The sequence below is a fragment of the Gallinula chloropus genome (genome assembly GCF_964237585.1).
Source record: "Gallinula chloropus genome assembly, chromosome: 2".
NCBI lineage: Eukaryota > Metazoa > Chordata > Aves > Gruiformes > Rallidae > Gallinula > Gallinula chloropus.
Window position 1 is genome coordinate 143,850,573 of NC_140086.1, and position 25,804 is coordinate 143,876,376.

Consider the following 25,804-nt stretch of genomic DNA (forward strand, 5'->3'; position numbering starts at 1 on the left):
ATTTTCTTACTAGGATTCCTTGCCTCTCAGCTCAGGGCTGGAGCTACGGATCTCTTCCATGTGTTCTCTTCCTTGAATTTGTCTAATAATTTTTTAACCATTTATGCTGTTAATATCTGAAATGCAAAAGTAAGTTTTATATCTTTATGCATTGCAAAAGATTGTACTTCGTTCACAGCTTTTCCTGATCATGTTTTGACAGTCCTCTAAAACCAGTGAATAGTCATTAAAAATCTTCAGCATCTTTTTACAGTACTCATGATTGAGATGTTTCTGTCATCTCCCCTGTTACCTTTTTTAGACCTAAATATCTTAATAAATTTTTGTCATTCATACTCTATCCTTCATGTCCTTTCCCGATCTTTTTTTGTGCTACTGTATCCTTTCTTGAGAAGTGCAGGTAGTATTTGAAATACAGGAATATGAATTTTAAAAGTGGCATAATTATGCTTTTTGTTTTGTTCTCTGCTCACTTATAATTCATAACACCTTATTTGTCTTTTTTGATCACTGCATGACAGTCTTTTTACTTTCTGGTGGGAATCTTAAGGAGTCAAAAAAAAAAGATATTTTGAAAAGAAAAATGAAAGGTGTGAATCCTTTTTACACATATTTATTCCATTGTAGCACATGCTTCTTGTGAAAAGTTCATTATGATAGGGACAGTAGCAGACGATTAAAGTATAATTCATGTGTTCTGGAATTGGCACTGTTCTCTTAAGGATTGTGTATACTGGGAGTGGTAAAAAGACTTTTATTTCCTCGTTTAGTAGCTGCAGTTGAAAGAGGTTCTACTGCAAATTGTTTCTCTCTGTTTTTATGTATGTTCTTGAGTTGCCAGACAACTACTTGTTTTAAGTTCATGTTGCTGACTACGTCTGCTGAATTGTTTTGTCAGCTCTTTAGCTGCATCTCTTCTTCATTTGTCTATGAAATGTGTATCTTGTGGTAAATTTTTCACTGGGGCATAACTAGTGTATTCTGCTTTAAAACTTTCTGAAAGCTCTGAGTGATGCTTGGGAATAGAGTGCAAGTGGTGGTTTGAGTTAATGGTAGCTACTGTGAGGTACAATTTATGGAAACGAGAGAAGATGGAGCATCAGGCAGTGCAGGGCTGTGCTTATTTAAAACCAAAACCACCCTGCCCCAAGCCCCCTAAAAAGCCTACCCAGTGGTTCCTTAAATCTGAAAAGGGCTTTCCTTAATATTGAAAACAGTGGTTGATCAAAATGGCTGATACTTCTTCTGCACAAAAACTGAGCACTGGAAGGAACTGAGGTAATTATAAACAAATAAAGACTGTGGAGGGTAGGTGTGAACAAAACTATTTGGTTCTTGAGGATGACAGACAGCAGTGGCTGTCCTTGGCACCTGATGCAGAATTTGTCCCATAGTACCCATAGTATAATATATGAGGTCCCAGACATATTAACTCTGTGTTTCAATGATTTTTTTCTTTTTTAAATCTTGTAAAGTAATAGTTTTGATAAGCTTGTTTTTGCACATTGTTGTTAATTCCCTGAAAACTGTTGAGGAAGTTAAGTAAAATGATCAGTTTAAGTAAAGCAATTAGTTTAATTTTTGTCAGATTAATCCACTTTTCACAAGAATCATCCAGGATTTTGAACATTGTGTGTGGTGTATCATGTCTCTCTCCCCTGTCCCCCTGCCCCCTCCATTAATATTTGGGGGCTTTTACCTTACAAACTTGGTCTTTAATTTTTAAATTAAAATATTCTAAATTTTAAAAGTTTTTTCCATGGAAGTAACTTTGGCTAGTTATGGTATTTAGGGAGTAGGTATAAGGCAAAGACTTTATTTTTTAAAGATGACTTAGAGCTAGTTTTGTACTATTGTACAATCAATGATCAAAGTTTAAATTGTCTTTGTTGTTAGCTCAGTTTTTTGGAATCCTGATGCTCAGAAGAGCCTGGCGGTTAGAAAATGGTTTGTGACAGGAGTCTTTAGTATCTGCCAGTTGTGGGGAGAATAAAGAAGAGAAAAATGAAGCATAAAAGACAGTTCCCCTGTTGGAACACGAACAGCTATTACAGTCAGACCACAGAGGCTGATGCAGGTAGAAAATTCACCCCCGGATGTATGACAGAGGTGTTCCCTGCACTCTCACCTGCAAACCCATGCATTCCATGGTCTTGGCAAACCAGATGAGTAATCTGAGGGCTTTGTTCATTGGTCACATGAAAGACTGAACTGGTAAATTGAAACAAAAATAATTTTGTAGTCATGAGGTCATTATCCTCAGTACCAGTAAACAGGTGGTTTAAGTGGGAGAGGTGGGCTGTCCCCATGGCTGCCGTCACTCCACAGCTGGGCACAAAAGCAAGGTGTTGCTGTGCAGTCTGAGTTACAGACACTTGCAGCTACCCAGCTGAGGATGTGAGCGTATTCTGGCACTTCATGGTCAGAGATCAATATTCACTACAAGCCCCAGCCAGCCCCTGAAGAAGAGGATGTTTGTGTGAGCATCTCCTTTGGTGTACCACTAGTTGGACGTTCGTTCTGTACACGCCTGAGTTGTCCTTCAGCTGAGCTCCCTACGGCCAGGAGACATAAATGTTTTCTGTTCAGCTTCTTGATTGCTTGAGTCAGCCTCAGTCTATCAGTGAAGCTAAAAAGATGCCTCATGATTAAAATTAGCAAGCAGTTTCAGTTTAAGTTTCTAAATTTGCTGCAGATAATGAAATTAAAATCAGTCTTTTGTTGGGAAGACTGATTGTTGCTGGAAAGTATTTGATTTTTTTATTTGCAGTAGTAGCTTTAGAATGCAGCTAATTGGCGTGTGCTGGAATATTCCTCATACTCAACATTTAAAAGCTAACAAACACTGACAAAAGGAATATAAGTCAAAAATTATAGTGGATAGAAATAAATCCATTTTACAATTTGAGCTACTGTAAATGATCAGAGCTCTAATACAAGAAAGATGTATTCAGGTATATTATTGTTCACTGAAATTCCTGTCTATACATATATTCTTTTGTGCGTCTGTTAAACATGATCTTAACATGAAGCCTTTTTTCTCCTAACTCAAAAGCTTTCTCGAAGTTGATGAATACCATACATAATGGTAAGTTATATTAGAATCTTTTTCAGAGGTTCATTTATCACAAAGGGTAGCCTTTTGTGGAGAAGCCTGATTGAAGGTCTGCATATTCTATGGATTGGGTGAAATACAGGTCTGCAGTGAGTCAATTGTTCAGTACTTGAGTGAAAACTTTGTAGATTGTCTGCAGGAGCCTGATAGGTCAATAGTTCCTCAGTTCTCTTTTTATGATCTTTTTGTGTGTGTGCAGTAAAATGATAACAGTTTTATTCCAGTTCTGAGATTCTTTTCTTTAATTTTGTGAATAGTGTTTCTAGTTCTTCTTCTGTGCTCCATTCATAGGTGTGTTATAGTGGTGTCTACCTCAGGCATTCTCCCACTTGCCTTCCTGACTACTTAAATTACTACAAGTAATGCATGTGAAGGTAGCCTTGTTTTGTCCAGTCTTTGTTCTGACAGCCTGATGCTGCCCATTTGTGTCACTGATAACAGTACTATCAATTTCAGAGGGAGCAATATTGAATCTTCAATGTATCTAATTGTTGTTTCCCTTTAGTATTCCGTATTGGCTTTGTACCCTCAGTTCTGCATTCACTCATAGTCAGTGGAAATGAAATATATCTTATTAAAGTAGAGCTTGGTTTACTTTTCAAGGCTTTTGTTCATTTGTAGGAAACAATTCACAAGTTACTGAAAGATTTAGGAGGAAATTTTTACAGTTAAAACCTTCTCCTGAGGCTAGTTTTGAAGATGACCAAGTTTATTTCCCAGTGTTATATTTAATTGGTGTCAGGCAATCTGTTACTAAAAATTGGAATTTTTTATCTATTGGTGTCAGCCAAATAGAGTGATTTTCTCATTGCTCTGTGTGTGTGTTGGAAGGGCAGTGCTGTATACATTGCAAATTGTATTGACTTGGAGTTCAGCATATGCAAAAGAATTTAAATGTTTAAACTTTGCATGGTGAAGTTTGTAGTGTTTTAAGCTAGCAATCATTGAGGTTTTATAGGACTTTGCTTTTCACACTGTCGGAGCCACAAATAACAGCTGTTAGGCAGATGTTTATAGTGGTGGGTCTCTTAATAATAATAATAATAAAAAAAGAAATTACATTACATTTATATTTCATAGCCTACATGTGGATGAGAAATACTGAAATTTCTCTAGATTTGCTTTGCTTTAGTAAAATAGGTTTAGCTTTTTTCCTTTTGATATAGGGTTTCCCTCTCACTCTCCCAGGTATACAGTGCTCTGAACCAGCTTTGAGATGAAGGAAAGCAAGCTCACCATTTTTCTGAACAAAAATAAAACATCTGAAGGGTATCTGACAAAGTGTGCTGAATTTGGACTTGGTGAGTTTCTGCTGTTTTATAAGCAGAGCCTTTTTGCTGTTTAATGTTGAAGAGGTACAGGTGGTCACAACAGTGCAGCATAGAAATTGATGGAACACTATTTGTGATGTCTTCATTCCACGTTGCAAAACTGATTGTGCATTCCTAACTCCAGCATAGAAGTTGGAAGGGCGTAGAGGAAAGCGGTTATTTAATGATGTATGCTTTCTTGACAAGCAATAATAATGCTTTGTATGACTTGTTATGGTGGGGCAGCATAATGTTACCTACATGTTTGTTTTAGAACAGTGTTTGGTCAGGATTTAACATCTAATCTGCCTTTTTTGTTTGTTTGTTTGGGTGTGTTTTTTATCCACCTTCCCATGTTTCTCTGAGTAGGATTTTTAAATTGGTTGGTTTCTCCCCCTGCATCTTGCAGGTTTGCACTTTATATAAATACATATATTTGGGGTTTTTTACATGTATGGGTGAAATCAGTGAAGGTGGGTAGAAATTTTGATAATATGAACAGCAAGGAAAGGTATTGTCATGTGTGGGATGAAAAGAAAGTATTCAAGCTCGAGGGAAATATTAAAATATAAGACAATAGTTTACTCTGACATTGTATTCAGATTATGAGTCAGCTAATCCTGAGGACTGTGAGTCGTTGTGTGTAAGAGTTTTGATGGAGACAGTGTATCAGGAGCTTGTTTTTTCATTGCCCTGAGTTTGTTGGCTGCACATCAGTTAGTACTGGAAAGAAAAAAACAGTTTTGGTTTGAGTGAAGATAATCCCAAGTTTGGAGCAGAGGTTCATTTGATAGTTATGCTAGGGTAAAGGTGATGGTTGAAGTCTGTCAGTTGAATTTGGTGCTGACAAAGTATAAAGGAGCAAAGATGATTGATAAAGAAAGACTTGAACACATTTGAAAGTTTAAGTTAGAAAAGAGGATGAGACAGTTGTGCAGGCTGAATCTTCCCATAAAGATACTTAAAGACAGAAGTGGCACACTGCAGTTTGCCAGTACAAGACTTAGTATTCAGCGCTCTGTTTCTCAGTTTTATGGTCAACTTCTTAACATTTTTCATGCTTTAAAAAAACCCAAACCAAACATGTTTACAAAATCCTGAAAAATTGCAGTTGAGAGATGTATTCCCTATGTGATTACTTCATGCTTTGTCCTTCTCAGTCTTGCTCTGGACCTTCTAGTCAAACTTTTCTGAGTTGACCTTGAAGTCTCATTTTGAAGCATCATTTTTATGGGCCTACCACTGGAATGCAGGAGGAGGGGGTACAGGCATACATATCTGTTGGGGATTTTAGTGCATACTTTTAAAAAAGGCTATGGGGAGCGATGACCTGAATGTTACAATTTTATGTTAGAGCTAGCTGTAAATTGTAATGGTTGGCTGTAGCCTTTCTGTGGCTACTTCTGTTATCGCTCATTCTGTCTTCTGCCTGGTTTATTTCTTACTCCTGTCCCTGGTTTCAGGTCTCTGTTTATGCTTATTCTGTTTTATGCTAATTTGTGAGTTGCAGTGAGGAGAGTTGTAGCACGGAACAGGCATCCTTCCATCCATCCTTCATACCAGGCACAGCACTGTGATCGCCTTTAGAAGACATCACATTACCAAAGGAAGGTTTCAGTTCTGCAGACATGGCCTCTGCATCAGTGAAGGCAAAACTTAGTATATAGAGTATAATTTAACAAGATAAACTAAACTAGACAGAATCTCTACTAAGTACGAATGAGGTAAAATTTTGGAACCCTGCCCAACTTGGACAGACAGCATTGATAAAAAGGCATCTATCTGCCTGTGTTGAAGCATGGGAACAATAGCGCTTGACTAAACCATGTAAGTTTAAAAAAGAAAGAACAAGAGAAGGACAAATTAAAAAGTCGTCCTGAAATAGTTCCTTTATGCCCATTCTTTTCAGAGTATTGAATAATGGAGTATTATGGTTCAGTGATCAAATATTACAACCCTAATATAACTTCTTGTCCGTGAGTTTCTAGAATACTACTTTAAACCTTTAGTTGTTGCTAATGACAGCTATGTGTAGTCTTTCAGCAGTTCAGGCAACAGCTGTTCCCCACCACCAGAAATAACTAATCACAACAGAATTGCCGTTGTTATTCGTTAGCCTCTCTAATGCCTCCCTTTTTGAAAATTCTGGCTCAATCGTGCATCCTGCAGTATGCCTTCAAAGACACCAACTTCAGATCACTGGAAACTTTTGAAGTACAATCTCCTTTAAAAGACTATATTATGCTAACAGTGAAGAGGAATCTAGTGCTTCCAGTGACTGAGATAGATTGCTGTCAGAGTGGTTTGTAGCTGTGGTAGGTTTTCAGAGATCTTAAGCAAACACATTAGATTCTCCCTGGAAAGCATTAAGAAATATGTCATGGTCCTACTCATGATTACTCCCTTAATGAGCCTAAAATGGCTTGGGTTTTAGTATGTCATATTAAAATAATTTAAGCTTATATGTCTTGTCTTACTGTGACAAAAGTGAGCATCTAAATAAAAGTTAAGACTTGTCTTTATCAATCGTTCTTCAATATGTGACTCTTTCTTGGAAAGGGTCTTTGTGTGCTGTGGCATGCTTGAACTACAGGTCTTTCTTGTAGTGCTGAGCACATATGTCTCAAATATGATCATGGAGCTCTTTATCTTACAGCTCTTATTCTAGAAGAGTACTTCAGAAGTTGTTGAATCAGAGTAGAATAAGCATGAAATTCTTAATGCATCTTATTTCATAAAGCTGAATTAATTCTATATGTGGTCCTTAAACAGGCAATTATAAAACATCTCAAAAATTTACTGTGGGGAAGCAGAACATCTGAGGAAGCAAATGAAAGGCGGTTTGTCCCTGTGTCATCCCTGTTTTCCACTCCCACCCTCCCAAAAAAACCTGCATGGTTTAACTGAGATACAACTTTGCCATGGGACATGGTGTGAAAAGTTCAGCAAAGATTGAAAGAAAATCTTATTTAAGGCTAATAATTACAGAGACCATTCCTCAAGCTCAGAAACTCTAAGTTACAGATTTCTAGAGGCTGAGAGAATATTTGAGGGAAGTATTACATCATGTTTGCCCTTTTCTTGTGCTTTTTGTTGTGCAGCTGCTGTTAGTCACTGTTAGAGATGGATATACCGAGCTAGAAAGTGCTACAGTTCTCCCTGTGTTCCCAGTCCAGTGTGTCATTCATTCATTCATTCATTCATTCATGTGTCTCCTCATGCCATGTTCAAAACTCTCAGAGGGCAAATCTGCCTTGGCTGGGCTATGAAACATGTGAGTTTGAGCCTTTTTGGGGGGAGTGGGGCAGCGGTGGTGGGAGACTGTAGTGTGAGACCTGTAGTAGCTTGGATTAATTCAACGCAGGAGTAGGCACACTCTGCACCAGGAAGCTGTAACCTTTCTAAAGACAGTGGTTTAGGCAGTTTTGAAACTTTGTATTTAAAAACCTACCTGTGGAAATAAAAGTCTTATTGAGGACAATGTACTGGCTGAGCTTGATGTAAGTAACTCATCCCTGTTGCATGTTAGTTGGCTGGTACAGGTGTTCCTCACTGTTACAAGTTACTGAAGAGTGAGCTCAGTAACACTGCTGACATGTGTGGTCTAAAGTGGGAACAAGTGTAACATTGTTCACTGGAGCAGGTTGGAGTAGCTGAATAGAAGAATAGACCATTTTGGTAGCTACATGTATCGGTTCTGATCTTTCACACCCCCTCCACCCCATTCCTGAATACATTTCTGAATGACTCTAGATAGCTGTACAGTCAGGTTCATGAACATAGTTATGGAACTGGGCAGAAGAGATTGACTAAACATCGTTTGCTAGCTGCACTGTGAAGGGTTTGGGGTTAATTTTAATGGAGTTTGATAGCAGACTTCAGATGATATGACCTTGTTCTTAAATTACTGATTGTCATGGTTTAATCGTATCCAGAAACTTAAGCACCGTGCAGCTGCTCACCCCCCCCCCCCCCCCTTGTGGGATGAGGAGCAGAATTAAAAAAAAACCCCAAAATTTATGCATTGAGATAAAGACAGTTTAATAGGACAGCAGAGGAGGAGGGAGTAACAACAACAAAACCAGTAAGAATGATGATGGAGGAATATGCAAAATGAATGACGCACAGTACAATTGGTCACCACCCTCTGGCAATGCCCATCCCATCCTTGAGCACTGATCACACCCCATGCCAGCTTCCCCCAACTTTATATACTGAGCATGATATTGTATGGTATGGAATATCCCTGTGGCCAGTTTGGGTCAATGGGCCCAGCCATGTCACTTCCCAGCTTCTTGTGTACCCCCAGCCTCCTTGCTTGTGGGACAGTATGAGAAGGAGTAAAGTCCTTGACTTCGTCTAAACACTGCCCAGCAACAACCAAAATAACAGTCTGTTACCAGTACCATTCTCATCCCAAATCCAAACCACCAGCTACTAAGAAGAAAATTAACTATCCTAACTGAAACCTTGACACTGATTCATCATGTATGTGACATTGCCATGGCAGATTGTATTCCTCAGTTATGTGAAGGCTGTTGTCAGATATTTTGGTTTTTTGACTGTAAATCCAATCTATAGAGTGTTTTCAAAAGGAAACAGCAGTCTTCCTTCTGCCAAAAGGTATGAAACTAGAAGAGTTGTTCCATTTTGAAAAAATGTATACCTGTATTTCCCTCCATCATCAGCAGTGTGCATTCTTTGGGTACTTGAAGCCTGGGAGCTTTTTTTCCCTTCTGTCTCACCATGGAGAGGACACAGAATGCCTTTCATAAAAGGATGGTATTGACTGCTGATCTGTGGCAGAGACTTATGTCTCCATCAAAACAGGACCCCCAGTCACTGTAAGGGAGGGAAGAGCTGGCTCCTTATCAGGCTGCAGATGAATATCTATTATTTTCCTACACTTCTGAAACTGTTACTGCAGAACCTTGTAGAAACCTATCTGAAAGTGGGCAGCTGTACCACTTTACTTACTCATCAGCAGCGTGTAAGCAGCTTGATTATTCAAGTCTTCAGTTTCAGATTTCTTCATGAAGGAAACAGGGTGGCCCTAGCACCTGAGAGACAGTTTCATTATCTCAACAGAACTGAAATGAAATGTTCTTGTGTGGTGGTTCAGCCCCAAGCAGTGGCTGAGCACCACACACCACTCACTCCCGGAGGAGAAACAGGCAGAGCCTCAGTGGATTGGGATAAGGACAGTTTACTGACAAAAGCACCGTGAAAGGAGAAGAACAACAGCTCAAGGCAAATTTTACTTAACACCCAGAGATAACACAGTACCTTATTGACCCAATGGTGACACAGAGTACTGCATGACACAATGACCAACCAGACACCCCATCCACACTCAGCCTGCCCTGGAGGCACCCACGAGCACCCCTTCCAGACCGGTCCCTTTTATGGGGGCTTGATGTCAGGTGGTGTGGAAACAGCCCCATCTAACTCAGGTCCCCTGTGCTGGCTGCTTGGGGAGATGCACTCTGGCCTGAAACAGGAATCCTTACTAGCTTGGCAGTTTCAAACACAACTTTCTTTCTTCTCTGTTTAGACACATTTGTCACAATAACCTGCTTTGACTTGCTTGTGCTTAGCATTAGATTACTTTAGTTTATGTCCATATTGCATTCTACTGAAAGGGAACATGTTCTTTCTTAAGCTTAATAAATTTTTCTACATGTTTAATTACTAATTAGTGGACTGATTCGTTCAAAGGCACTTTTAAATTTTGCTCCACTGTAATGGTTTTAGGGGAGACTTTTTGAGATCACAGGAAGTGAAGGAACTATGTATATATCTTTTTTTTTTGTAAAAAAAGAAGTTCTTATAACTTAACATTTCCCGCCCCATGTCTGTCTGTCCTCTCCCAAGTAGTAAGGTTCTGTAATTCTGTGCAACTTCTGTGAGACTGCAAATCCACATTAAAAAACCCCCAAAGCAAACACCTCTTTGACTAGATTCTCCTTATTCCTTAAGTATTGGCAAAAGTCTAGGGTCTATCATACATATCTCACATAATTTCCTCTTTTTACAATTTTTGCAAGAGTTTCAAGTTACTGACATAAAAAAGAAAATACAGCTTTATGGGAGGTAGAACATTTTCCTAACTTCCTAAGGAAGCAACTACATGTGAGCAGCAGATTGAGAGAGATGATTCTCCCTCTCTTCTTTGCTCTGGTGAGACCTCACCTGGGATATGGAGCCCTAAGGACAAGAAGGACATGGACCTTTTGGAATGGGTCCAGAGGAGGACCATGAGGATGATCAGAGGGCTGGAGCATCTCTCCTGTGAAGACAAGTTGAAAGAGTTGGGCTCACTCAGTCTGGAGAAGGTTCAGGGGGTACCTTCTTGTTGCAGCTTTCCAGTACCTGAAGGGGCTTACAGGAAAGCTGGGGAGGGACTGTTTGCTTATAGAGATAGGATGAGAGGCAGTGGTTTTAAACTAGAGCTGGGTAGGTTTAGATTAGACATTAGGAAGAAGTTCTTCACTACGAGATTGGTGAAACACTGGAACAGGTTCCCCAGAGAGGTGGTGGAGGCCTCATCCCTGGAAACATTCAGGGTCAGGCTTGATCTAGTTAAAGGTGTCCCTGCTTGCTGCAGAGGTGTTTGACTAGATGACCTTTAAGGTCCCTTCCAACCCAACACATTGTCTGATTCTATGTTGTCACACTTGATTTTGGCCCACAGTAAGCATTGAGCCTTTTGTGCTGTTTTGAGCAAACTTGGTAAAGAGTCTAAATATGTAAATTACTGTAATAGGAACAGACAGTGTACAGCTGCAAGAGTAACCTCAGTGCCTGCTGTTGTCTCTTGCTGAACTGGGCAGTTGCTAGTATAGGAAGAGAATGTAAGGGAGCTGCATAACGTAGGGGGCTGTAGTACTAGAAAATAAAAAGAACTGAGGATTTCTTAGCTAGATACGGAAATCGTGTTGATGTCATCTGTGAGTTGCAGCACAGTTGAAATCCAGAATTTAATCTGTTTTGTTAATTCTTCTGCTCATGGAACTATTTATTTTCGACATTTTGAATAAAATAATGGATTTTTTTTCTGTGTGCCACATGGTGTATGTGCTGCACAGCTAGTTCTGACTTGAGGCTATTTTTTTCTCACTATTCTTGAAGTTCTTTTATTTCCTCTATTACCTATTACATCACTGTCTCAAAAAGAATACAATTTTTCCAATCTGCATAATCTGATGTGTTCCCTGCTTTGTAGTATTACCCTTCTGTGCTAAGCAGGCAGTTATTAGTTGTCCAGAGACACTTTATTTTTGCAGTTGCCTTTTTGTTAAGCCTTTCACTTCAGCAGTGTATTCACTTTGGCTATATGTGCATTTTATTTGTCAGAACCTGAAACCATTTTCTGCAGTTCTGTTAGTGGTGTTAAGCACAGTCAGGCTGTACCTGAACAGTATTACATGGCTGTTTCCACCTGTAATTGAAGAACTGTGTTCTGCTTAAAATGCTGAAGATTGTATTGATGCCTCTGGCACATTACACAATGCCATTCATCACAAGCTGTAGCTGTTTGGCTTTTCAGTAATGCGATGTCATGGCTTAGCCCTGGCTGGCAGCTGAGTACTACATGGCCACTCACTTGCTTCTCCCTCCCTTGCAGTGGGATGGGGAAGAGAATTGGAAGACAAAGGTAAAACTCCTGGGTTGGGGTAAGGACAGCTTGCTGGAGCAGCAAAGGGAGAGAAAAAAACCAGCAGCGGGACTTAACATACAGAGTGGGTGATACATAATGCCATTTGCGCACTGCCTGGGATCCAATGCCCAGCCTGTCCCTCAATGCCCAGCCTGTCCCCAAGCAGCAACTCCTCCCTGGACAGCCCCCTTTGTATACAGAGCATGACAGAATACCCCTTTGGCTAGTTTGGGTCACCTGTTCTGGCTCTGTCCCCTTCCAGCTTCTTGTGAATATTAATTCTATCCCAGCCAAAACCCAGGACATTACCCACCCCTTATTCTATACCACCTACATCATGCCCAGATCCTACACTTTCTAATTAATCACCACTACTCTTCCAGTCTTTGATGTATGTACACACAGAGATAGCATTCCACTAGTCTACGGGCCATCTCTCTAAAATGTCCGTGACTTTGGGTTGGGGTCCATCTGTTGTAACAGTCTCTCAGGGCAGGAGATATGGTGTATGCTGCATCCAGAGCTTGCAGCTGGTGTATCTGGCACAGCCCATGCTCATGGTCTGCAGGTTAAAGATAACTGATTTTCATGGAAGTTGCTGGGTGCCGGTTGCTGAAGTCAGTTCTAGTTCCATCATAGCTGCACTTTGCCTGGTTTCATTCAAGTCCATCCTTCATTAATTTGGCTGTAGTTGATTCTTACTGTAATACCACTGCTACAACACATAACAATTGTAATAGTTATGACTATGACGTACAGTTGTGGGAATATTTAGCAATTAACATCATACAATTTAATTTATTGGCTGTTCTCACCCAAAATGAGGTAGACATCAGACTCTTCCCTCCTTCAGCATTACTCACTAAGTGCATTCAAGTCCTTTAGCAAAATCAATTCCATAGCTGTGTTTGCCTTTGCCCGAGGCAGGAGTAACTCAGGTTGTCTTCTCTAACATGTTCTTCGTGTGCACTACAGGGACTTTATTCCATTCTATAGTATGCAAAAATTCTGACCAGGTAGGACCAGCTCAGCTGGTAGATCCCCTGATGTTGACTAACCAGGTGACCTTTGCTAAATGTATCCCAGTGTTTGAAGGTCCTACCACCCATTGCTCTCAGTCTTTAACAGTCAACAGGACTTGCTTTTCAAGGCCCAGAATGGTGTTCTGGGTGGTGGTATAGGGCACAGGACATGTTTCCAGCTATCTGGTGGTTGCTTCCACCATTGTTTGCTTGCCCTGGCAGACTTGTTGGAGCATATGATCAGTCTGCCAGGCCTCTCCATTTTTATATTTCAGCCATCATCCTCCATACCAGAGGAGCTTTAACCACTTGGTTTGCTTGACTGCAGCACATTTCACACTCAAGGGTATCCTGTCCAGTAGCGTCCATGGTCAAATCCACCCCTTAATCACTATATAGCCCATCTATATGTTATGTCTCTTCCTTGATGGCCTGAGGTGTCATGGGCCCGTTGAGCTATAAATAATTCATTCTTACACTGCCAATCCAAATCTACCTGAGCTCTTTCAATCTTAGCAGCCTGATCCACCTGCTGATTGTTCTGATGTTCCTCAGTGGCTTGACTCTTGGGTATATGGACATCTACATGATGTACTTGTACAGTTAGATTCTCCAGCTGGGCAGCAGCACCTTTCCACAGGGGAGCAGCCCAGATGGGTTTGCCTTTGCCCTGCCGGTTGCTCTTTCCATTGCTGCACCCAGCCCCCCAGGGCAGTGGCCACTAGCCATGAGTCAGTACAGAGGTAGAGCGTTGGCTGCTTCTCTTGCTCAGCAATGTCTAAAGCCAGCTGTATGGTTTTCACGTCTGCAAACCAACTTGATTCATTCACCTTGTCCTTCAGCAGCTCTGCAGCTCATTGTGTAGGAGGATGGCACGCAGCAGCCTTCCGCCTTCAGTGTTTTCCCACAACGCAACAGGGCCCATCAGCAAACAGGTGTATTGTGTCTCATTTTCTGGCAGTTCATTATACAGTGGAGCCTCTTCAGCACGTCTCACCTCCTCTTCTGGTGATACTCGGAAATCTTTGCCTTCTGGCTAGTCCATGATCGCTTCTAGAATTCCTGGGTGATTGAGGTTTCCTATTCAAGCCCACTATGTCAGTTGTGTGATGTGTAGAGGGGACACTCCCTTTAAACATCTGGCCCAGTATCAGCAGTTGGGGTGCCAGGAGGAGCCAGGCTTCAGTACCAGTCACTTCCAAGGTGGCTCGAACCCCTTCATATGCTACCAGTATCTTAGTATGTCCCTGTATATACTGAGCATGATGTGGTATGGTGGGGAATACCCCTTTGGCTAGTTCAGGTCAGCTGCCCTGGCTCTGTTCCTCCCAGCTTCTTAGGAAAATTAACTCTATCCCAGCCGAAATCCAGGACAAACCACATGAGGTGGTTTGTTTGTTTTAAACATTTATGTGGTTTATAGTGATCTGATCAGGCTTTCATTATTATTCCTTCCTAATCCAGAAAGTGATTTATCTCTCCCCATATGACAACTTGATATGTTTGAAAAATGTTAAGTGTATACTTGGCTTCCTATGATAGGCATGTAGTTTTTAATCAGGGATTTTTGAAACGGTGTGAAAATCAAGCATTTATTTGTATGTTCAGCATACAGTTCTTGCTTGAATGCTTTCATGGGGTAATATCTTGGCTACATGACTAGTTCCTGTAGGTGCTTGTACTTCATGTATTAAATAAGGTATTGCTAATTGGATACACTTAGTGCAGAGTGTGCAGGTAGGACATACTTATCCTGTATTTTGCACAGCAACAAATAGCAAGTGTTTTTAATACCACCACTACTGCTACCCACAAATAATAGCTTACCTCATGGCACTGGCAAACTAGTTTACTCCTTGTCTTTCTTTTGAAATAGTTATTTTTTGCTTGTGATTTAATAACTATCTGCTTGTATTCCAGAATTTTGTTTTTAAGAGGAAGAATAAACCTAATCATTAAAGTAGAAGTAGCGGCATCTTTACAGTTACTAAATACGTAAGAGTTTAAAAAATTAAGAAAAAGGTCCACCATAGCTTTCAAATTTTGAAGTTGTTTTACCTTTCTTGTAAAATATCTTTCTTTTTTACTATTTTTTACTATTTGACTTTAACAAATTTTCTTTTCTCCAGTTGTTACCATTGATGTTTTACGAGAGTGATAACATTGTTCATGATGAGCTCATGATTTGATCATGAGAGTTGTGATATTTTGTTGGTTTTGCCCTTAAAATTAACAGTTCCAGGAGCTGGATAATTGCACGAGAACCTCACCTTTCCCAAGAATTGTGTGTTTAGTTGTTTGAATACATTAAAAATACAAAGGATCAAAAATCTCATCCTTTTTATTTATTTGAAATCTCTGATTGAAAGTTTTTATAAAAATCTTTCGAGGACTTAGGGTATATTTCAATTTTCATGGTTGTAGTTATACAGCATTTAAAGAGTAGACTCAGTAGCAAGGCTGTTTGTGAATCTTGTTCATTTTGGTGGTGTGCAGGGATAAATCTAGAGCAGGATCCATGGAATTTACTGTAGAGTTTGGTATTAAAAAACTACAAAACAAACAATTTAATGCCGTAATGGTGTAACTCTAAATTTTTGGAATGGTGACCAAAAAAGAGGAGGGAAAGATGACCCAGGAAGGTGTGCTATGAAGGTCAGTAGAAGAGCAGAACAAGTATGGAATTGTGCTATGGAGAAGAGATTAGAGAAGATGACAAGAAGTCAGTGACCTTGGTTAGGCGGGAAAGAAATGTCAAAATGTGTCTTCAGCTGGTTTTTTTATCCTGTCTTCTTTCTCTGCTGGGTCTGGCTGGTTTTCTCTTCCATTTTTCTTTCCTGACAGTTAATACAGGCAGGGAATTTAAGATGCATCAGTGTTTGCATATGATGTGTGGGTTTGGATGATGTTAGTCTCCCTTGACTGCCTGTGCTCAGAGGGGTTGCTGGGTGGCGAGTGGTGTTTTAACATTGCCTATCTTCTTATTGTCACTGCCTTCTTCAAATCATTATTTGTATGAGTGACAAACTAGCTCCACCCTTTGCCTTCTAACTGGCATTTCAGTTCTGTTGCTTTTTTTGATCTAACCATGTTCATTCTACTTCTGTTTACTCCCTGTGGCACTCTTCCTCTAACTGCAGTTCAGTGCTACCATGCTTGATATTCCTTGGCCAGCTGACAGCTCACTTATCTAATGCACGTGGAGCCTAACAGTTTCATAGACAGGTACTACTTCTTGTCCTGGGCTTCTGGTCAGTAGGGTTTTTCCCTAACCTATGTAATGAAATTTACCCTGCATGTAGATGAACAGAAGTAATGGCTTCACAGAGGGGTATGAACTCTTCCTATTTAAATTACTAACGTACAAGTCTGACTAATGTTAGCATGTTTAGTCATTTACTTGTTGGCTGTTCTAGCAGAAATGTTACTCAAGCATTCTTAGATCACGGATGGAGTTTTAGTTTGTGAATAGATGAAATGCCACCAGTTTTACCAGCAAATCTGAGTACTTTGTTCTCAGACTTGCTGTCAATATTTTTCTGAAAATACACAAGCAATCTTTAGTTGCCAGTTACTTGTTTGGACAAATGTGTGTTGTTCAGAAACATTTTATGTTAAAGTTAAAAAGTATTTCTCCATTTTTATTGTGTATGTTCAGTTATATAGCCCAATATTTTATCTACTTTAACTTTTACAGTAATTCATTGAAAGAAGAAACTGATAGCAGACTCAGTTGAAGGCAGGCAATTTAGCCAAAAATTCTGCTACTGTTAATATTTGAGCAGTTTGTAATGCACATAAATATTTGATTTATCACACATGTTTTACAGAAACTTAGAGCTGAATCAATCAGTATTCCCTGAACTGTAGAATGCCAAATAACAAGAGCACTTTTATCAATCAGCATGGTTAGAATTTCAACACAGGAACTTTCTGCATTATGTATTAAGTGATCTTGTTTGTCTTGATTAATTTTCTACTGCATATTTACGTGGTTACTAGAAAACAGAGGGAGGGTGAGAGAGATGCATGTAATCGTTTTTGTAATTTTTTTCAGGTATTTTTAGCAGCAATGATGTAGCAGTATCATTTCCAAATGCAGTATCTGGCTCAGGATCTAGCACTCCCGTTTCCAGTTCTCATTTACCTCAGCAGGCTTCAGGCCACTTGCAGCAAGTGGGAGCTCTATCACCTTCAACTGCGCCTTCTATAACTACTGTTGTTGCTGCAACTCAGGTAAACCATCACAAGAGTTTAAGATAGCAACATGTTGTTGATCTGCTTATTTTCAATGTTAAAAGAAACAGTAATTTGCTTGGAAAATAGATTAATAAATACTAATTTTACTTGTTGTGAAGTGGCTAGAAGTTTCCCTTAATATTACATAGTCCCATCTTTGTAGAGCCCATAGATTTTTAAAATGGTCTTAGAAGTGTGTGGCAATAATGATCATATTATGACTAGTAGCATAATATAATAAATGCTGGTTACAGTTCATCAGTGCTCTAACCAAAGTCTGTTGTTGTAAGAAAGGATTTAAAAGAGGAAAACATGTAGAGTTTTGCATATTTCATGCAAAGATGCTGTTATCAGTTAAAAACGGAGGGTTTTATTTGGGAGGTTTGACAGATGGGCAACTAAGGCTAGCCCTGGCAAAGAGGTGGCCAAGGCTGACATCTTAAAAGCAAATGGAAGTTGACACACATACTTGGTACTTGAAAGGTCATACAAATGAAGTTCATGTTTGGTGGTAAAGGGTATAAGGGAGACGCTGGAGGAGTGCAGAGAGGTGGCATAGTCAAGGTAATGAACAGGAAAAATATCTTTATGGTGGTATATTGTTTGAATGTAAGTTGGGCAAGATTGCATTTATCAAGGCAAGAGAGTATGAAGCTGGTTGTAGACAGCCACAGTGATTAGAGCATAACTATGAAGGAATACTGTATTGGACATGTTTTTATACTTTGTGTTTCTTGTAGTTTTTATTTTCTGATGGGAATCTCTTTTATAATGAATGCATCGAATACATCTTTTGTGTGTGTGTATGAGCCATCAACTTTTAATGTATAGAGTGTGATTTAAGATAGTGGATAAAAGTGTGAAGAATTCAAGTCAAGCTCAGTACGTATGTGTGTGTGTGTGTACGTGCACACATGTCATACTTTGTTGGTTTAGGTGGCAGTTCATATTTTTATGTTTTGGTTTCCTGAAGAAATAAGGCTTGTGCTATGCCAGCATGTCTTTGTGACTTCTGTCTTGTAACTTTGGAACGTGTTGGCCAGCTTCACCCAAAATTAGGTGATGTCTTGCACAAGTTGATAGAAATTATTTTAAATAAATTAATTAAAAGGAAGATGCCTTGGTGAAGAGCCGGTATAGCTTTTGTGAAGGGAAATCACAACCAGTTGCACTTAGAGATTTTTTTTTGGTTGGTTGTTTTTTAAATTCTCAAAGAATATTACCAGTAACTCACTCAAGACACTTAAATTGAGGAGTCTGGAGATGCTGTGTCATAGTTTAATAGTAGATGAAAAGATTTTAAAACACCTGAACAAAGTAGATGCTCAGTTTTCACAGTGGAGAGGTTTACCACCAGTCTTGGAAAGATCAGTGTTACCAGCACAGTGTATTTGTCAGTGATCTAGGAAAAGGAGGAGGAACACAAACGCAGTTTGATGATTATGCTAGGTTATGCAATGAGCTATTAGGAAGATCAGCTGTCAAAAACTGCTGAAAGACCTCACCAGCCTATGTTGACAAGGTGGTAAGAGGGCAAATGAAATTCATCTGAAAGGGAAAAGGTTTCTATTCAAAGCAGACACAGTAGATAGATACCAAGAGAGGTACAAGAAGACACAAGGTAGTGAACAATGACAAGGAATGTCATCTTTATAAAGAATGAAGATTCTTGGCCTGAAAAAGAGACTCCGAGATGGGATAAGATAAAGTTCTGTAAAATCATGAATGACATGTAGAAGTTAAATAAGTGAAAATTGTGTATTATCACTTCTATTTGTTAAACTCTGTTGGAGGATAAACAGATTCAAAACCCAGTGGGACAGAGCCTCTATTTAGCAGGCAGGAACAGAAATTCTATAGTATTTTTTTTTCTCCTGTTGTCACAAAACCGTGAAGTACACCCTAGGAGGTGCGCTTTCTCTTAGTGTTTAGCTGAACTAGAGAGCCCTCCATAGGTTAAGCGCTTAAAATTCCTCTTCTTCCTTTGGCTCAGTTCTTTGGAGATGTGTTGGTTGGGTTTGGTTGGTTGGGGTTTTTCCTCCCCTCCTCCCTCCCTGGGGGCTTGTGTGTCTTACCTCAGTCCCTAACTTGTTTTCAAGTTGTCTTAGATTTACTTCTCAGGATCTTATTCACATTTAAGGAGTCTTTTGATTCTGCACTATAAAGAGACATTCAAATGGTGAGACATTTTGGTGGACAGCCTTAGAAGGGAACTCCTGTGTTTGTGAAGAGAACTAACAAAGTCCTGTGCTGCTTCAGTGATTCCAGGACTGTACTTTGGTAACTAGTGTCTGCCAGTTGGCAATTGGTAAAGGCATAGTCTTTCTTTTTTCTTACTTCAGTGGTGTCAACACATAAATTTTAACATGGTCCTTACATCATCTGAACCATTTTACAGGTAAAATATTTCAACCAAACATCATGCCTCAGATAATCTGTGTAGTGTGACATGTCTCAAAGTTATGCTCTGCAGCGAAGGCACCTTGCCTTTCTTTATTGTCCCAACCATCTTTGCCTTCTGTATTGCTTGTCTTCACCATTTGCAGTGGTGAATGCACTTCACCATAGCACTTCTCCTTTTTGTCTGGCATCCAGTAACCTCAACAGGTAGGAATGGAAATTTCCAGTTGAGACTAAATTGCTTTAATTGTCACCTTTCTGGTGTTTTTTTTTCTTCCTACTGATGTAGCAGTTTGAACCTATAAAGAAGTTGTAGTGGCAAGAGGTGAAGTATCATTTGGCTTTAAGGTGCATGGACCTCGTTCATGGGAAGAACAAGTTTGCAGAGTACTTTCTACTCTCTAGCATGGAGGAGAAAGAAGATGTTGTGAATTTTGAAACCTGGTTGAGGTTTAGGGTTGATGCTCTTTCTTCTGTTACTGCACCAGGCAGATGAGATTTTTTTTCCAGCTTTCAAGACTTGAAAAAACCAAGTAGGTCTGGCTGCTGGAAGTGTCTTTGATTCACATTAACTCATGACAACCACCTGCAGTGTGCCTTTTTTACTGGGCTCTGGGACTCTCAGTTTCAGATCATGAGGTCCTTACTAGTGTTTGAAGAGACTCAGTCAAGAGAACCTATTTTACCATGACTTGTTCTCTAAGAGAACCATTTTTTTAATGCGGTTCTCATAAATGACTGATTATAGTTCAGGGGTTAGGGTTTACCTACTCAGTTCTGCAAAGTTTCATCAGTGGGCTGTGTGGATGTATTCTCAGTGTTTACCCACCTCTTGACCGTGAAAGTCTTCTAAGTTACTGGATTTTCTTACATCTCTATTGGGCATTTGTAATTTTGATTTTGGGGGCATCAGGAATTTGTTAATTTTGTTGACTTTTTTTTAAAGGCAGGGGTGTTAAAAATTTTAAAAAGAAGGTCTTGGACTCTATAGAATTAGTCTCAAAATTGAACTATTTCAATTAGGAGGTTATGGTAGATATCTATTACTGAAAATTTTGGTCATAGTATTAAGAAAACTTGCCAGCAGTTGAAAGCAACTGTCCTAAAGTGACAGTATTAGGTAATACTCTGGTACATTTTGTTATTCTAAAATACTTGCTATGCCCATTAAAACTTAAGCAATATAAACATCACAAGTGCTGCTTTTTCCTTCAGCAACTAAACAGCACTGATTTTAAAGCTTAAAAATACCCCAATTTGAAAATCCTGGATTTTGATAATTTCATTCTGTTGTCTAGTATGATAGCTCCCATACACAGCATGGGCTTTGTTGCAACCACCTTTTCTTTTGTGTCTCATTTTCTTCTCCCTCATGCCACTCATAGTTTTTGTTTCAATCTAATAAATCCAGAAGAGATTATTAGCTTGTGTTCCATGCTGTGCCATAACTGAATTTAAATGCTGGTGTTCCTCACCAGGTGGGAATCAGTGGTCTAGTAAAAACGCCACTTGCTGGAAATGCAGCTATCACTTTCTTTTTTGCATCCTATGCCTGGATTTGTATGTCTTGGGCACAGCCTCAGATAGTTCACTGCTTAATTCAGGGAGCCTTTATTAGCCTAACAGTGCGTTTAACAATGGCAAGGATCAAGGGAAAAAAAGAGATGCGGGAAAGAAGGTACAGCCCACAGAAATAGTTGTTCCTGGCTTTCTGTGCTCTCTTGATGTGTCTGTCAGTGCTGCCTGTTTTGTGTGTAACAGTAAATTGCTCTGTCCCAAACTGCTACTGTCTTTTTTTTTCAGAAACATGACGTTAACTGTTGCATGAATGTTAATGAATGTGTGTTCTGTTGTTGAGAAAAATAACTTCCTTGCCTTTGGATTATTGAATATTGTCTTAATTTTTCCCTGCTAAGCCAAGTCACAGGTTGTACTCAGAGGTACAGAGTCTTTATCTCAGAGATTTCCGTGTGTTTTGTAATTACAGCAAAAGTGTTTGTCAGCGTGTTACATTGTTCTCTAACTATTTGCTTTATTGCTCTTTTTAATAACTTACTCTTAGTGATTAATAAATCACCATAATAAAAGCAGTGACCCAGATGCCTCCGTGTCTTTTGGTATTGTTCAGCAGGATTTGTTTTTTGCTGGTCAGGAAATGGTGGCTGTTGGATTAATTATTTTATTTTAATTTTGATTTAGCAAACATTTAATTATAAAACACTAAATCTACTACTTTGGTCAAGAGTGAAATCGGCTGAGCTGTCTATTCTTTTTGATGCCTTAAATAAGTGAAATTACCCTACTAGTGCTCTTGTGGCTGTTTCTGGGGTCTCTATGTTCAGAATACAGGAACAGACTGCAGAAATGGAAGTAAAGGGTTTTGACTGGATTATCTTCCAGTCATTGATTATTAAAGCCATCTCTCAGACTGTATTTCTTTTAAGAAAAAATGCATTTAAGTATCATGTCATCTCATTTCATTAGTATTTTTAGTGGGAGTGGAAATGACATGTAGTGGTGTCTTTAAGACACACAGCCTTTTATTTTAATCATTTGTAGCTCATTGGCTCTTCGGTGCTGGTATGGTGGGCTTCAGTAATGTATGATCTTACATTACAGTCATCAATTTATTCACAGTTTTTCAGGATTTATTCTTATTCTGGAAATTTAACATGGTCGAATTGTGACTTTGTAAGTGATTTTTTTTTCTTCTCCCACATGATGGTATGTGTGTTATTAGTGTCTGTAAGAAGCACGTCTGTGAGGCAGTTTCAAGCAATATTGCACATACTTGCCACCAACCTGTTTTACAGATACAATCCAAAAGATTATTTTCTCTTTCTTAGGACAGAGAAGTTTTGGGATTCTTTACTAGTGGATTCTTATTTCTTTTTTTTCAAGCTGTTTCTCGGCAGCTTCTGTTTTATTTTCTCCCAAAGTTCCTCTCTTACTTTATGCACAGTGCTTCCTTTGACACAGAAGCAGCTAATAAAGTAAAGGAAAAGGCCAAGAACTGCGTGCAACATCAGTCCTTATGGCTGGGATAGAAACAGGGAAACAGAGCGGTTGCTGTTCCTTACTCTTTTTAGTCTGGGGTTTATTTGTGATGGCATGATGGGTCTTCAGCATAGTGTAATGAACTGCTGCCTCCACTGTGGAGATGTGGTAATTGGGAAGGTAGGTGCTGCTACTCAGTTGCAATTCTAAGTGAAGTAAGTTTGCTTTAATCACTTCCATTATCCCTTCTGAAGTTCGTTTGGCTTTGCTCCCCTTAGGAGCAGTAGAAAACCAGCAGGGTTTTCTTTAGCATTCATATAGCGTGGTTATCCTCCTTTGTCTGATCCAGCTTTTAGAGGGAGATAAGGCTTATTTTTTTCAATAGATTTAGAGTTATTTGTTAACAATAGAGGCATGTGAAAGCTCAGGAATCCTGAGATCTTTTCAGATTCAGATGTAGGACACCTGATGTTTCAGATGCTTCTGTCCTGTCGTTTTTAGTTTCTAAATTAGTCTAGTCCCTAATTTTGGATCTCTGTAGTCTCTTTGCGCTTTCCCCACATCACTAGTTTACACTATTTTTGGCTTCCTGTTTTAGTGGGATCTTTTTCTTGTCATAGTTTAAGTCTGCTCATCATTTTGCATGCTATCAAGGGAGTGTTCTCCTTTTTCCTTTCTGTTCTGGCATCCATGGGAAAATAAGTGAAAATTTAGGAAAAAAAGAACTCTATCAATAGAGAAGTTAGGAGCGGTTTTGGGAGCAATATTATTTGTACCTTCCAAAACAGGGGTGGAATTATGAGGCAATTTAAAAGTACATTTTCAATGAGGAGTCTTTGCTGAACACTCAAGTTGAGAGGATTTTCTTGCAAGTCTTCAGGAGGGGTATTTGGGTGTTTTCATAGGGCAGTAAAATGCACACACCTGATTGATACTGGTACCGTGTTTGCAGTTGTAGCCTCAAATTATGGATGTTATATTTCCAAATTCAGTTACGGCCAAAGAAGATATTCACTCCTCTGTCTACTGTTTGGTCAGAGAAACATACTCAGTTTACTGCTTTTTAATTTATTTTTTTTTTAATTTAGTCAGAAATTCACCTCAAAGTTAACTTACGGAAGGGAGGAAAGTTTAAGCATCAGAAATTTGCTAGAACTGGGCAGGCAAAAGTATAAGTCCATTTAAGAGAAGTTTCTGGGCCATCGTCTATTGTGGGTACTCTAGCAGGTCTATTAGCTGTCAGTGCTTTAATGAACTTTTCTTTAGGGAATAGAATGAATACATGAAAAAGGACAAATTGCCTTCAGCCTGGAACATTGGGATGTGACAGTTGTGACAGTCTCAGACTTCAAGTGACCTGTGCTAGATGGTTGGCTGTTTAAGTGAGCTTCCTGCTTGGCTCCCTGAAGTACCCATCACAATCACGTGTAATGGCTCAAGTTAAGAATGTAGTATACTCTTGCAGACACCTTTGCATCAGAACATCTTAAAACTTAAAAGTAGAGACTTTGACATGATTTCAAGAAACTTACGTAAGCAATAATCTTTTCTTGCAATGCAAAGGAGAGACCTGGGGGTGTTGGTTGACTGCTGACTGAATATGAGCCAGCAGTGTGCCCAGGTGGCCAAGAAGGCCGATGGCATCTTGGCATCTATCAGAAACAGCATGGCCAGCAGGTCTAGGGAAGTGATTGTGCCCCTGTACTCGGCATTGGTGAGGCTGCACCTCGAGTACTGTGTCCAGTTCTGGGCTCCTCACTAAAAGAAAGACATTGAGGTCCTGGAGTGTATCCAGAGAAGGGCAGCCAAGCTGGTGAAGGGTCTGGAGAGCAAATCTTATGAGGAGCGGCTGAGGGAGCTGGGGTTGTTCAGGCTGGAGAAGAGGAGGCTGAGGGGGGAGACCTTATCACTGCCTACAATTACCTGAAAGGAGGTTGTAGAGTGATGTGTGTTGGTCTCTTTGCCCAAGTGGCAGGTGATAGGATGACTCAAGCTGCACCAGGGCAGGTTCAGATTAGACATGAGGAAATATTTCTTCACCAAAATGGTTGTCGGGCGCTGGAACAGGCTGCCCAGGGAGGCAGTTGAGTTGCTGACCCTGGATGTATTTACAAGAGGGGTAGATGAGCTACTTATAGATACAGTTTAGTAGAGGACTGGTATGGTTGGACTTGATGATCTCAAAGGTCTTTATCAACCTTGTATTCTGTGGTTCTGTGAAAGGAACTTAACATTATTATGCTAAATTACATAAGGTGTAATCAGAGGTGGTTTCTGTAATTTGAGAGGACCCCGATACTGGTTTTACATTTTTTCAGGCCATTTCTTGAAGTCTCTTACTTGAGATGTTGAATGCAAGAATATCTCTTATGAAATCCAGAGTACAGGTAGTATAGATTTCAACTGCTTATCTGCAAAGCTAGTAATGGGTGGGTGCCTTGTGGTGAAACCTCTCACCCCTTAGAAATCAGTTACTTGTGTAAAGCACAGACAGCACTTCTGGCTGTATGCAGACACACTGCTCAGTTTCACCAAAGTATGCTTCCTCTGGTGGTCATGATGTCAGGTCATACCACCTTTTCCTTTTGCTGATACTAATTCATTTGATGTAAGCTAGAGTTAAGTGATCCTTCCTGTTTATAACAGTATGTTTTGTAAGTTCTATTAATTAATTTTTGAAGTTCAGTTTGTACATTGCCATACGGTGTGTGGTGTGGATTTTTTCTTTCATTTTTTAACGCCCCCCCCCCCAATAATAAAATAGCAGGTTTTACAAACTTGTGGTCCGTTTTGTTGCATTTTCTGCATTTGTCTTTCTAAAGATGATTTGCATTATTTGAATATGAGTGGTAATTAAAAAGTGAATAATAAAACACCTGGAGATCATGATGCTGTGTGGTTTAAGCAGCATGCCTCTAGAAAAAGGAAATCATATTCTTCCATGGTACTAGAATTCCCTAATCAATAGAATCAGTGGATACATGAAAACCACTTAGCATATTTTATGTGACTATCAAAACATCTCTTGATGATAAGATCTCTCAAAAGAGGTTCCTACCCA

At 39.5% G+C, this 25,804-nt stretch overlaps 1 protein-coding gene across 2 annotated transcripts in view; it reads left to right on the forward strand.

Annotated features, from left to right (window-relative positions):
- MLLT10 (MLLT10 histone lysine methyltransferase DOT1L cofactor) overlaps positions 1–25,804 on the forward strand; it is a 135,867-nt gene that overhangs the window by 84,194 nt on the left and 25,869 nt on the right. For both annotated transcript variants that reach the window (XM_084279699.1, XM_084279700.1), the window contains exon 11: positions 17,165–17,343. In XM_084279699.1, the coding sequence (XP_084135825.1) occupies positions 17,165–17,343 (179 nt within the window). The remainder of the gene's footprint in view (positions 1–17,164; positions 17,344–25,804) is intronic.